Source organism: Eschrichtius robustus, chromosome 20, assembly GCF_028021215.1.
Source record: "Eschrichtius robustus isolate mEscRob2 chromosome 20, mEscRob2.pri, whole genome shotgun sequence".
NCBI classification, from domain to species: Eukaryota; Metazoa; Chordata; class Mammalia; order Artiodactyla; family Eschrichtiidae; genus Eschrichtius; species Eschrichtius robustus.
The window spans coordinates 25,186,815-25,201,821 of NC_090843.1; the positions used below are offsets into that span (position 1 = coordinate 25,186,815).

Consider the following 15,007-nt stretch of genomic DNA (forward strand, 5'->3'; position numbering starts at 1 on the left):
TTTTGTTTTTTAAATGAAAGCAGCAAAGAGGAGACAGTAAATTTTTTTTATTGGTTTATTAACAGTACATTGTTAATTCTTTTATTTCCTTGGCTGTGCCTTGTGGCATGTGGGATCTTAGTTCCCCGACCAGGGATCGAACCCGTGCCCCTAGCACTGGGAGCGTGCTGTCTTAACCACTAGCCACCAGGGAAGTCCCAAGGTACTGTTTTTGAAAAATCACCCACAGTGTATGCAGTACTTCATTTTCCCACAAAAAGGAAGATAGCACCAGAATTTCCTGCCTAGGTTATACTCCTAGAACCCTTGCAACCACTCTTACCCCTGTTTCTGTTTTGAGTGACTTTGTAGGCTATGGTAGATTATTTAGGGGGGTGGTGGTGGTGTTTAGCTAAGATATCTCACCAGTCTTCAACAGCCACCTTAGTGTGGCAGCTATTTATTAAAACCATAGGATACATGGCTTTGTTTAAATGTATCTTGCTTCAGTGTAATTGACCCAGAGCACTTTTTTTTTCTTTAACATCTTTATTGGAGTATAATTACTTTACAATGTTGTTAGCTTCTGCTGTATAACAAAGTGAATCAGCTGTATGTATACATATATCCCCATATCCCCTCCCTCTTGAGCCTCCCTCCCACCCTCCCTATCCCACCCCTCTAGGTGGTCACAAAGCACCAAGCTGATCTTCCTGTGCTGTGCAGCTGCTTCCCACTAGATATCTGTTTTACATTTGGTAGTGTATATACATCAGTGCTACTCTCTCACTTCATCCCAGCTTACCCTTCCCCCTCCCCGTGTCCTCAAGTCCATTCTCTACGTCCGTGTCTTGATTCCTATCCTGCCCCTAGGTTCTTCAGAACCATTTTTTTTTTTAAGATTCCGTATATATGTGTCAGCATATGGTATTTGTTTTCCTCTTTCTGACTTCACTCTGTATGACAGACTCTAGGTCCATCCACCTCAGTACAAATAACTTAATTTTGTTTCTTTTTATGGCTGAGTAATATTCCATTGTATATACATGCCGCATCTTCTTTATCCACTCATCTGTTGATGGACACTTAGGTTGCTTCCATGTCCTGGCTATTGTAAATAGTGCTGCAGTGAACATTGTGGTACATGTCTCTTTCTGAATTATGGTTTTCTCAGGGTGTATGCCCAGTAGTGGGATTGCTGGGTCATATGGTAGTTCTATTTTTAGTTTTTTAAGGAACATCCATACTGTTCTCCATAGTGGCTGTATCAATTTACATTCCCACCAACAGTGCAAGAGGGTTCCCTTTTCTCCACACCTTCTCCAGCATTTATTACATTCTTTTTATGTATGTATGTATGTATGTATGTATGTATGTATGGCTGTGTTGGGTCTTCGTTTCTGTGCCAGGGCTTTCTCTAGTTGTGGCAAGTGGGGGCCACTCTTCATCGCGGTGCGCGGGCCTCTCACTATCGCGGCCTCTCGTTGCCGAGCACAGGCTCCAGACGCGCAGGCTCGGTAGTTGTGGCTCACGGGCCGAGTTGCTCCGCGGCACGTGGGATCTTCCCAGACCAGGGCTCGAACCCGTGTCCCCTGCATTGGCAGGCAGATTCTCAACCACTGCGCCACCAGGGAAGCCCCTCCAGCATTTATTGTTTGCAGATTTTTTGATGATGGCCATTCTGACTGGTGTGAGGTGATACCTCATTGTAGTTTTCATTTGCATTTCTCTAACGATTAGTGATGTTGAGCATCCTTTCATGTGTTTGTTGGCAATCTGTATATCTTCTTTGGAGAAATGTCTATTTAGGTCTTCTGCCCATTTTTGGATTGGGTTGTTTTTTGATATTAAGCTGCATGAGCTGCTTGTATATTTTGGAGATTAATCCTTTGTCAGTTGCTTCATTTGCAAATATTTTCTCCCATTCTGAGGGTTATCTTTTTGTCTTGTTTGTGGTTTCCTTTGCTGTGCAGAAGCTTTTAAGTTTCATTAGGTCCCATTGGTTTATTTTTGTTTTTATTTCCATTTCTCTAGGAGGTGGGTCAAAAAGGATCTTGCTGTGATTTATGTCATAGAGTGTTCTGCCTATGTTTTCCTCTAAGAGTTTTATAGTGTCTGACCTTACATTTAGGTCTTTAGGCCATTTTGAGTTTATTTTTGTGTATGGTGTTAGGGAGTGTTCTAATTTCATTCTTTTACATGTAGCTGTCCAGTTTTCCCAGCACCACTTATTGAAGAGGCTGTCTTTTCTCCATTGTACATTCTTGCCTCCTTTATCAAAGACAAGGTGACCATATGTGTGTGGGTTTATCTCTGGGCTTTCTATCCTGTTCCACTGATCTATATTTCTGTTTTTGTGCCAGTACCATATTGTCTTGATTACTGTAGCTTTGTAGTATAGTCTGAAGTCCGGGAGCCTGATTCCTCCAGCTCCGTTTTTCTTTCTCAAGATTGCTTTGGCTATTCGGGGTCTTTTGTGTTTCCATACAAATTGTGAAATTTTTTGTTCTAGTTCTGTGAAAAATGCCATTGGTAGTTTGATAGGGATTGAATTGAATCTCTAGGTTGCTTTGGGTAGTAGTATAGTCATTTTCACAATGTTGATTCTTCCAATCCAAGAACATGGAATATCTCTCCATCTGTTTGTGTCATCTTTAATTTCTTTCTTTAGTGTCTTACAGTTTTCTGCATACAGGTCTTTTGTCTCCCTAGGTAGGTTTATTCCTAGGTAATTTATTCTTTTTGTTGCAGTGGTAAATGGGAGTGTTTCCTTAATTTCTCTTTCAGATTTTTCGTCGTTAGTGTATAGGAATGCAAGAGATTTCTGTGCATTAATTTTGTATCCTGCTACTTTACCAAATTCATTGATTAGCTCTAGTAGTTTTCTAGTTTTCTGGTAGCATCTTTAGGATTCTCTATGTATAGTATCATGTCATCTGCAAACAGTGACAGTTCTAATTCTTCTTTTCTGATTTGGATTTCTTTTATTTCTTTTTCTTCTCTGATTGCCATGGCTAAAACTTCCAAAACTATGTTGAATAATAGTGGTGAGAGTGGGCAACCTTGTCTTGTTCCTGATCTTAGAGGAAATGGTTTCAGTTTTTCACCATTGAGAATGATGTTGGCTGTGGGTTTGTCATATACGGCTTTTATTATGTTGAGGTAGGTTCCCTCTATGCCTACTTTCTGGAGAGTTTTTATCATAAATGGGTGTTGAATTTTGTCGAAAGCTTTTTCTGCGTCTGTTGAGATGATCATATGGTTTTTATCCTTCAATTTGTTAATATGGTGTATCACATTGATTGATTTGCGTATACTGAAGAATCCTTGCATTCCTGGGATAAACCCCACTTGATCATGGTGTATGATCCTTTTAATGTGTTGTTGGATTCTGTTTGCTCGTATTTTGTTGAGGATTTTTGCATCTATGTTCATCAGTGATATTGGCCTGTAGTTTTCTTTTTTTTGTGACATCTTTGTCTGGTTTTGGTATCAGGGTGATGTGATGGTGGCCTTGTAGAATGAGTTTGGGAGTGTTCTTCCCTCTGCTATATTTTGGAAGAGCTTGAGAAGGATAGGTGTTAACTCTTCTCTAAACGTTTGATAGAATTCGCCTGTGAAGCCATCTGGTCAACCCAGAGCACTTTTTATAAAGATTTTTTTACATAAAAACTTGATAGTAATACTTTTAGCATTTTGTGAAGTAGCTGGCAATGTGTACACAGGGCAAGCCACTTATTTCATTTTTGCTCTACTCATAGGCCAGTTCATTAGAGGAATTAGCTTGAATTTTTCTGACTTTAATTTCTAAGCGTAATCTTTTTGAGAGATGACTAGAAAATAGAGCCCTCAGAACTAGTGATGAGATATAAGAATGGTAATTTTGACTAGTAAATCCTAGCTAATGTATCACCTGCTTTTGTAAGATTTTCCCTTTTCAGAATAGCCTAAGTAAGTAAAGACTTGCATGAGATTCAGAATCTTGTTAAGTCTGATTCATCATCTCTATTTCCAGCAAAGATTTCCTGTTAGACAAGACAAATTAGAGTCTTCCCACTGACTTGGTGAGTTTTTACATAGTTTTATTTTAAACATAGTTTAAGATCATGAGGACAGAAGTGGAATGAAATGCATAGAAATATTTATCATGACTTTAAAAAATGCACATCTTGAGTGCAATCTACTGTTTCATTTCAGTGCAGATAGTATGTATAGTTGGAAGTCATATAAGGTGAGCATGTAAGTTTTTTTTTTAAATAAGGAGCATTACAATCAGTGTTAAAGAAACAGTTTTCATAAATGGTTTCAAAAGAGGTTTTATTCTAAATAGTCTTTCCTGGAGTAAACAAGAGTTATTTATTCAGATCTTCTCTGGTGACTAGTACATACAGGATAAGGCTTTACACTAATGATGGAGAGGAGAAAAGATGTTTGGATTTAAATTTTCTGATAATACATGATATGGAGACTTTAGAGTAAGATTATTTTTCTTCCGAGAAAAGATCTTCAGGGAAATTTGAATTCCAGCTTATAAAAGGAGATACCTTAAAGCAATTCATGGGCTCCCTTTTACTCTACATATAAAAGGAGTTTGATTCTGAGCAGGTTGCCTTTGTGCATGAACCTTAGAGCTCACCTCTCTATGGGTAACTTAGACAACTGTTTCTACCATTCTGGCTAGCATCTTAAAAGTTTTGCTTTGTGGTATGAGATTCTTGCCTCAAATGCTTATGTATGTTTTTACACAGTTTTATTGGGTAAAATAGGTGTTATTGCATTTTAATCTTTTAAATTCTGACAAAAATCATTGGGAGCCAGGAAATTGTGTTAAGATGGGCATTCTGTCTAACTTTCCCCTGTTTTGTCTGCCTGTGTGGTTTTACTTTTTCCTTGCGTCATGAATTTTGGAATGAACACTTCAAACTGAGAACTTCCTGCTCATCCTTTGTCCCATTTAGTTTAGTTAGAACCTTAACATTAACATAGAAATTGGCTTATTTTTTAATAACTTTGGAAGAAGGGAGAATTTATTTTTTGCAGGTGGTTTCTAGGTAAGGAACATGGGTCCATGTAAACAATCATCAGATTTCTTTACTTAAGACCATACTTAAAGGAGAAGAGTAAAGCGTACATATACCTCAATCTCTCTTTCATAGGTAGGGGGAGTTCTAAGTGTCACTCATAAAGGTAAGAGTCTCCAGAGAACACTGAATTCTGTACTGCTAGATAGTATGTAGTAGTAAATGCTGAAGAGGATCGGTTGCCCTTGTAGAAGACCAAATCCTCTGGAGCAGGTGGGTCTTTTCAGCTTCTAAGTTAATGAAGTTATTCCAAATTATATGCCCTAAGACCAGTTTAGAATTTATTCTTTGGTATACATTCCTTGGGCCCTTTCTGTAACCAGACTGTGTTAGCAAGAAATATTTTTAAATGGCTTGACTGAAACATCGATGGCCAAAGAGAACTGCTTGTTGAATTTGGCTTCTATAAAGGCCAGAAGATCCTGTGGGGTTATGCAACCTCTGCCTATTTGTTTCATGAAATGACTCTTTTGTTTTTGAATTCCTTGCAAATTAGACATGCTTAAATTGTATTAAGGCCAAGGCATTCATCTGTTTACTATTTGATTTTATGAGGTTCTTCATAGTTGTAGTTGAGGGGAGAGAGAAGGTGAAAAACTGTCTCTCAAATCTCAAAACAGCTTTGGGAATATAATTACATAATAAATAGAGTCTTCTTAGCCATAAGGTTTTTTCCCTCTTCTTCCTCTTCCTTCTTCTTTTTTAAAATTCTGTTCCAGCTCTTGTTTTAGAATAAATTTTCTCAACCTAGAGGAGAAGTCTTTGATAACATGCGGGATGTGTTAAAATCTTCATCTTTCCTAAGTTTGCTCTTTGTGGCCCTAGAGATTTTTGCCCAAGCTATTCAGTGGAATCAACACATTATTATAATTTGTGAAAAGAGAGAAGTTGCTGATTGCCTCTGCCTATCTAATTTCATTTCTAAAAGTGTTTTCCTTTGGAGCTGAGATCCACTTTGAAGTGAAATAGCCCCTTTATAGTCAGGTTTGTTTGCTGATTTGGATTCGTTGTCATTCCATTTCAGACAGCTCCCAAATGATGGATTTTGAAAGTGATGTGTGGAGAAGCTTAATCCTATGAACCCTATCTGCCTTTTTTTTTTTTTTTTTTAAATTTATTTATTTATTATTTATGGCTGTGTTGGGTCTTCGTTTCTGTGCGAGGGCTTTCTCTAGTTGTGGCAAGCGGGGGCCACTCCTCATCGCAGTGCGCGGGCCTCTCACTATCGCGGCCCCTATTGCTGCGGAGCACAGGCTCCAGACGCGCAGGCTCAGCAGCTGTGGCTCACGGGCCCAGCCGCTCCGCGGCATATGGGATCTTCCCAGACCAGGGCTCGAACCCGTGTCCCCTGCATTGGCAGGCAGACCCTCAACCACTGCGCCACCAGGGAAGCCCTGCCTTTTTTTTTTTAAAAGCAGTTGGAGGAGGGTTTTTTTTGTTTCCCTAGCAGGGGGTTAGTAATTAACAACAGCAGCACATCACCTGATGGAAAGAACCCAGACCTTGTGAAACCTGTGCCTGTTGCAGCCATCATGGTTTATGCTGCAGGACCCTCCATCCAAGTGGAGACAGGAATTTTTTCCTTCTATGTTGTTATGTAGATGTAGTCATTTGTGCCTAAATTAAAAAGCAAAACAAAAACTCAAGAAGTCTTTTTAAGGTCTAAGGAGATGCAATCCTACAAGTCTGTTTAATGGCACCTACCTCTTTCCAGGACAGACCTCTGCATTTGGAGCAGAGCATGCTGTCCCTGGACGTATTTTTGGGGTAGGGAATCATGCTAATGTGTCCATATCAACAACTCTTACATAATGGATAGTTTTTAGGGGGAGGGAATGATTCCCTAGCCCTTAACTTAAATTGGCAATAAATCTTTCTGCTCTTTGATTTTTTTTTTTTTTCTGACTGGAAAAGTTGCATCCATATTGAGAATTATTCCATATTTTAACCTTTGAGCTGGTTGCTGAGGTCTCCTTGGGGACAAGGACACATTGTAGTTATTTATAACCTATAGAGAAGGGCAGTAAGGCTATGAACAGCCAGCACATGATGAGGTTTGGGAGTCAGTGGGAGCAGTCTGTTGTTTATTCCTCTGCTTTCCACGACTTGAAATTCTTCCATGTATCTTCTTGTTCCTCTTCATTTTGACTTTGGATGAACTTTACTAGCCGGGGTATTTCTATAAAACTCTTATCTTGTAACACTTGGATTGAGGAGAAGAAGGAAAAATAGCCTTTTTATGTACAAAAGCATGTCTCATCCTCACAGTCATTTCAGAGTCTGTGCTTGCCTAAGAGATCTGTGAACTGGGAAAATCTTAAAGGTACTGACATGCATATGTAACACTATACATGTTTCTGAGTTTTCCTTATACACAACAGTTGCAAAAACAATTGAACTCTTAGTTAAATATTTGGCTATGGTAGAAAATATGTTCTGCATCTTAGCCTGGTATAGAAAAAACTTAATGTGTCTATACATGTCTTAAAGGTATGTCTCTCTGTCTCTCTTTATATCTGTACACGTGTGTACACGTGTATATATTTAATGTTAATTATCGTTTCTCTACATGTCAATTTTAAGGGAATCATAGATCAAATCTAAATAAATGCTAAGAATCTGCCTCATTTTTATCAGTATATTGGAATTTTACTGTATAGAATTTAACTTGAAATAACTGAGAGGTCCTCAGTTTCTGACAGCTGCTGTAATGGTTCTTTCAGGATCGACTTATCCTGGAAGATGTGCTAATATTACTGTTGTCTTGTGGGTTCAAGAACTTCCCATTTAGCCCTGCACACTTCTCTTTCTCCCAACTTTTCTTGGATTTTTTTTTTTAATAAAGAAAAATGTAGTTTTGGAATGTATTAAATTAGTTCTTCAAAATAGGAGATTAACTGATAGTTTTCTTTTTAAAATATTTTCTTGTTTTAAGAGTATGCTTGGATTCCTATAGCTGTTACTCATTCAGCAACTCCCAAACTTTAATCTTTTAACTAAAGCTCATTAAGGAAAAATATGATCCCAAAAGACAGTAGTCTAGTTAGTCAACAGCAATTTCATTGAACAAATATTTATTGAGTGCCTATTATGATACCATTTTAGGCACAGGAGGATGCTGTTCTCTCATTGTGCTTAACTTCTAGTGGGAGAGACCGTAGACAAGTGAAAATATAAAAACAAGGTAATTTCAGATAGTGGTATTAAAAAAGAAATTTAAATAGGGTAATGTGATGAAAGAGGCTAGAAGTGGGGACTGCTTCAGATCTGGTGGGTCAGGGATGACCTCTCTGAGGATATTACATTTGATAGGACACCTAAATGACAAGAAGGAGCCAGCTGTGAAAAGATCTGAGGGAAGAAAGAGCTCTCCAGGCTGAGGAAAGAGCCTGATGTGTTTACCAAGTAGAATTAAAGGCCTGAGTGACTAAAGCATGGTGATTGAGAAGGGTAAGTGTTAGATGAGGTCAGGGAGGTGCACTGAAGCTTTGGCAGTCATGACAAAAGGTAGATTTTATTTGGATAGGAGTGGAAGTCACTGAAGAATTCCTGTCTTGTTTCTTATAAGGGTCTGACTTATAAGCCATCTCATAACCTAGAAGAATTAATTGTGAAGTCTGCTGATTCCTTTTAAAATAGTTTTATTCATTATTTGAAAAGGTAATATATTCACATGGTTCAAAACTCAGTAAATACAAATGGGAACAGTGGAAATTCTCCTTCTCACCCAAGTACCCAGTTTCCTTCCTTGGAAGTAACCAGTGTCCCTAGAGTCTTGTGTAGCTTTACAGACAGAGATATTTTACACACACACACACACACACACACACACACACACACATACATACATAAATATTTCTGCCTCTTTAGATAGAAAGAGCTTCACCATTCCTTTTTTAAATAGATATTATTATTACATTGTCTGTATCATAATTTATTTAATCAATCCCCTATTGATGGACTTTCAGGTTATTTCCATGTTTTTGTGATTACAAATAGTGCCACATTGAAAAACCTTTTATATTTGTCATATTAAATATATTAGTAGGATAAATTTCTAGACATGGAATTGTTGGATCAAAGGGTATATACATTTCTTATTCATTCTGATATGCATTTCCCTTCATGAAGTTTATAACAGTTTATACCCTAATCAGAAATGTTCTCCTTATCCTGGGCAAGTGTTATCAAACATTTTAATCTTTGCCAATTCACTGGGTGAATTAATGTGTGGTTTAATTTGCATTTATCTATTATGAATGAGAGTTGAACTTGTTTTCACATGTTTAGGAACCATTGATACTTACATGTCTGTAAACCACTGGCTGTTCTTTGCGCATTTTTCTGTTAGGCTATTGACTTTTTTCTTCTTGATCTTTAGATTCACTCAATTCTAACTCCCTCAGTTAAAGAATTTTTTAAAAATACAATGTTACATGTCAGTTATATCTCAATTTTAAAAAAGCAGTCATCTTTAACTTGTAAATTTTAGGAAACATGAACCTGACATGAGACATGAGAAACCCTAGTCTTTCCTTTGCTGATTGAAGTCTCTCTTGATTGCCCTTGGTTTCATTTTAAGAAGTGTCTCTAAATTAAAAAAATAAATAAAAGAAAAAGAAAAAAGTACATTTAGTATTTTGTTAGAGTAGATTGATCTGCAAAAAGTTTACCCATAACAAATATTCAGAAGTCATTCAAACTTTGCAAGAGAGGAAGTCAGTATGACCTGTAATAATCTGTCCTTGGGGTAATGAGAAAGAAGTTATTACCTCCTGGGCTGTATATGATTGAGGACACTGTAACAGAAGAAATACAAACATTCCTTGGAGGTCCCAAAAGTTTCTCAAAAATGAATATACCCAAGGCTTTCTATAGTTTTTGGGGGGTTTTTTTGTTTTTTGTTTTGTCAAGTCTTTTTGGCATCTTCTGTTTTGGAAAATGCAAACGTCTCTCAAGTTTAAAATAGTTACAACATTGGGATTTTTCCTTACTTGGAAACTGTACCAGGCTTTAAACCAAGAGAAAAAATAGTTACAGGCTTTTAAAAGTCCCTAACCATTCTTTGGCAAGAAACCATGTTCCCAGCCATCTAGCTTGTACATGTTTGTGTAGTATATTAAACAACATGAAATTGTCAGGATTTAATAGAGTGAACAGGAAAATAAATGGTGGTATATAACAGATATGTTCAGCCTCTGAGTTGTCAGCATACTGGGAAGTTTGCTAAGCTTGGGAAAATAAATTTCTCATTAGAGAACTTGGACAGTCTTGTTTTAACTTGTTTGAAGCCAGGAACAGTATATTTTGGTGCTGCTAGTTGTCTCCTACAAAGGTTCTCAAACCATGACCCTCAAATAGACCTCCTCTTTTCTAAAATTGTTTTTCTGCTGGGCATCTGCAGCAGTTGGCATGAAGTGCTGAAGAGTTCACGTACAGCCAGGCTACTTTGCTTATGAACACTTTGCCCATGGTGCCTGCTGTGAGTGAAATTAATTAGATTTGTGCTGTCCTAGTCGATTTCCCTCCCAGCAGGTTTTGTGGTTAGACCTCCTCAGAGTCTAAAGCCGATTCTCTAGTTCTACTGACTGCTGGGTTGGACACTTTTAAAAATTGGAAGAAAGGTTGGTGATATTTTAAAAGAAACCAAAGACTTGTCTACAGAATAAATGAGAAGCAAAAAAGATAGGTAAAAATGGCCAAGACCAAAGTTGTATTTTTTTCCTGGTTGTGATAATGGACCATGGTTCAGTAGCAACAGTTAAGCCATTAAAATAAACTGGTTTTTAAACTTGTCTTTTTCTTAGGCTTCGAGAATTCTTTTTTTTTTTTTTTTTTAAGATTAATTTTTTTTTAATACTTTATATTTATTTATTTATTTATTTATTTATTTATTTATTTATTTATTTATGGCTGTGTTGGGTCTCTTAGTTTTCGTGTGAGGGCTTTCTCTAGTTGCGGCAAGTGGGGGCCACTCTTCATCGCGGTGCGCGGGCGTTTCACTATCGCGGCCCCTCCCGCTGCGGGGCACAGGCTCCAGACGCGCAGGCTCAGTAGTTGTGGCTCACGGGCCCAGTTGCTCCGCGGCATGTGGGATCTTCCCAGACCAGGGCTCGAACCCGTGTCCCCTGCATTAGCAGGCAGATTCTCAACCACTGCGCCACCAGGGAAGCCCAGAGAATTCTTAACTTGTTAATTGTTAGATAAATTTGAAGTATTTTTTTAAACTTCAAAAATAAACTCAAATTAGTATTTTATGATCTATCGATATAGAGCTGAGCCTGCACCTCACACCTACAGAGCCAAGTTTTATGCTCTTAACTAACATGTAAAATTCACATCTTCATTCCAACCTGCTCAAAAGATAGTTTTAATTGGGAATTTTGGAAATTCATTCTGGCTCCTACTGGCAGTAGTGGTAACTGGGATTTGTAAAACCTCCTGAGGTGCATTTACTCACTACTAGACAGACAGTTCTGTGAGAAGGTGTTTTCCATCAAATGCAAGTCTACCTTGATCACAGGTCTCTTTTCTTGATATTATCATGAATCCTGAATTGCACAAACCAGGGAGGCCCAAATTCCATTGCAGTGCTTAGTTTAAGTGAAATAGCACATCATGTATATAAGACTTAACTTCATGTGTGATTACATGGGATGTTTTAATTATAAACGCATGTAGGATTGTGTTAAAACCAATAGGGACTCTGGTAATACTGGTGGTATTACTCTGTGAGGGCGCAACTATATCTTATTACTCCTGTTCCATGCTTATTACTTAAGTGGCCAGTGAATGTGTGTGAGTTGAGTGATTTTTTTTTTGTTATTCATTTATACCTCTTTCTATGAAGGATTTGAGGCAGTTTCCAGAAATACTTAACATATCAAACGGTAAAATAAATCAGTTCAGGGAATTATAGCAAAGTGTATAACAATGTTAAGAAAATAATAAAGCTATTCGGACTTCCCTGGTGGTGCAGTGGTTAAGAATCTGCCTGCCAATGTAGGGGACATGGGTTCAAGCCCTGGTCCGGGAAGATCCCACATGCCTCAGAGCAACTGAGCCCATGTGCCACAACTACTGAGCCTGCGCTCTAGAGCCCGCAAGCCACAGCTACTGAAGCCCGCGTGCCTAGAGCTCGTGCTCTGCAATAAGAGAAGCCACCGCAGTGAGAAGCCCGCGTGCAGCAGCGAAGAGTAGCCCCCACTTGCCACAACTAGAGAAAGCCTGCACGCAGCAACAAAGACCCAATGCAGCCAAAAAATAATAATAATAAAATAAAATAATAATAAAGCTATAGTAGAGGGATCATATGAGCGTATATACAGTATAGCATATAGAATGAGCATATGAGTCTGTAGTTTCAAGAGATGGGTCAGATTTGTCTCAGGGCTTCCTAGTAGCCAAGCAAAGAGAGCAGCATTATTAGATATAGATTCATATTGTCTGTCCATAGCTGAAAACAGACCAGGTGTTCAGGAAAGAAATTTCTCCCTTGTATATTGTAAACCAGACAATGTATGATATGATGGAGTAAGTACATCCTTACACTATTCCCACAATTAATAAAATTTATTTTATTTAAGTTTTTTTTTTGATGTGGACCATTTTTAAAGTCTTTATTGAATTTGTTACAGTATTGTTTCTGTTTTGTTTTGATTTTTTGGCCGAGAGGCATGTGGTTGGTATCTTAGCTCCCTGACCAGGGATCAAACCCACGCCCCCTGCATTGGAAGGTGAAGTCTTAACCACTGGACCACCAGGGAAGTCCCAATAAAATATATTTTAAAGATAAAGCAGAACAGTACAAAGGGTAGTATATACTAAAATAGCTATCATCCCAAACTAAAAGACATTTGTCATATTTGCGTCAGGTCATCCTAATTTTTAAAAACACACGAGAGATCAACTTGAAATGTCTTACATTCTTTTCCCAGCTTCATTCTTCGTCCTTGCTCTCCCATCATGAATCTGATACATAGCTTGTCAATGATTTTTTTCAATTCTACTGTATGCATATATCTGTAAATAATATATAAATCTTAAATTTGCATAAATAGTGTACTGCACATGACATTCCAAAACTTGCTTTTTTTCATTAGTGTCGTGTTAGATCTCACTCATCTCCATGGTGCTGTAGATGTAGTTCATTACTTTTAAATCCTGAAGTAGTTTTTCATAGTATGGAAATAACCCAATTTAGTTATCTGTTTCCCTACTAATGGATTTTTAGTTTGTTTGTCTGTAACTGCCACATTGAACGACCTTGTCCATGTCTTCTTGTGCCCGTGTGCAGTTTTTCTAGGACAGTGGTTCTCAAAATGTTCCAGGGCATATCAGGGTCACCTGGGAACTTGTTAGAAATGGAAATTCTTGGGCCATTCCAAACCTCTGAATCAAAAACTCTGGGGGGCAGGGCCCAGCAATCTGTTTAGCAAGTGATCCTGATGCACCTAAAGTTTGAGAACCACTACTTTAGCACATATATAGTTAAAAGTAGAATTACTAAGTCTTACGTGTAAGTAGGTTAAACATTACTAGATATGGCAAATTCCTACCCCAAATATACTTAATAATTTACAGTCTCACCAGCAGTGTATGAGAGTTCCTATGGCTCCATACTATGGAACAGAGGAACAGAGAAAGCAAGAAGAATCTGGAAAATCAGATACTGGTGAAGTGTAAGTGGAGAGAGATCTCTAATGCTACAGAGAAAGGAAAACATCTAAGAAAGGGATAAATGTTGCCCTTCCAGAGAGCAGCTAGCAATGGGTTGATAGATAGAAGACTATTCTTTTTTTTTAAATTTATTTTTGGCTGTGTTGGGTCTTCGTTGCTGCACGTGGGCTTTCTCTAGTTGTGGCGAGCGGGGGCTACTCTGCGTTGCTGCACGCGGGCTTCTCACTGCGGTGGCTTCTCTTATTGCTCTCTTGGGCTCTAGGTGCGCGGGCTTCAGTAGTTGTGGCTTGCGGGCTCTAGAGTGCAGGCTCAGTAGTTGTGGTGCACGGGCTTAGTTGCTCTGAGGCATGTGGGATCTTCCCGGACCAGGGCTTGAACCCGTGTCCCCTGCATTGGCAGGCGGATTCTTAACCACTGCGCCACCAGGGAAGCCCAGAAAACTATTTATTCTTAATAATCAGTTTGCACTGAAGTGTAGGAGAAGATGAGACAGTATTTGGAAAGGTAACAAGGTAATTTTCCTTTAGGAGTAAAGTATTTGTACCCTCAAGGGAAGGAGCCCACATACAGTGGTAAAGCTGTATGTGGTGATCACCATGCTGTCTCCTCTTTAGGTAGCCTTTTCATGGATGTACTTTAAGTACCCTTTGAGTAAATTCATTTGGTAAGATAATATTAAATAGTATTGTGCAGAAGATTAAAATAGGGTGATATCATTGTGATGAGGAGACTGTTTTAGGTTAGGTGATCTTCTCTGAGGTTAACATTGAATGCTAAGAAGCCATTTGAATGATAAGGGTAGAGCATTCCAGGCAGGAGACAGAGTTTCCAGTCTCTGGAAGGTCAAATGGAAATAGTAGGATAGTATACCATTAATCTAATAAAATTCTCTTGCTTCTTGCATCAACCAGGGTGAAGAGGAACAGAAGTCTTTGTCCCCTGACTCTGGAAATCTTGTTTAACCTTCAAACTGGCGATGTCAAGGGTTCCAAGTCCTCCACCTCCGGCAGAAATGTCGAGTGGCCCAGTAGCTGAGAGCTGGTGTTACACACAGGTAGGTGCTTCTTGGGAGGATTTTGGGGGACGAAAGGAATCAGATTTCTTTTCTACGTTGGCTTTCCTGCTTTCTGTGGGTCAAACCTGCCAAATAGTTAGATAAAGTACTTGTCAGCTTTCCATGCCTTGGTTTTCCATGAGGAATCTGAACGCCCTAGGCATTCATGGGAGGTTGAAAGAGGGGAATCTTTGAAACTGGATCTGCTGCCTAC

The 15,007-nt window shown here is 38.6% G+C and overlaps 1 protein-coding gene across 4 annotated transcripts in view; it reads left to right on the forward strand.

Moving 5' to 3' along the window:
• Nucleotides 1-15,007, forward strand: part of SPOP (speckle type BTB/POZ protein) — a 66,541-nt gene that overhangs the window by 32,672 nt on the left and 18,862 nt on the right. For 3 of the 4 annotated variants that reach the window (XM_068530413.1, XM_068530412.1, XM_068530411.1), the window contains one exon: nt 14,651-14,793. In XM_068530413.1, the coding sequence (XP_068386514.1) occupies nt 14,716-14,793 (78 nt within the window). In that variant the 5' untranslated portion in view covers nt 14,651-14,715. Of the gene's footprint in view, nt 1-4,021; nt 4,044-14,650; nt 14,794-15,007 lie in introns of those variants that run through there. The other variant, XM_068530414.1, reaches the window with a different exon arrangement.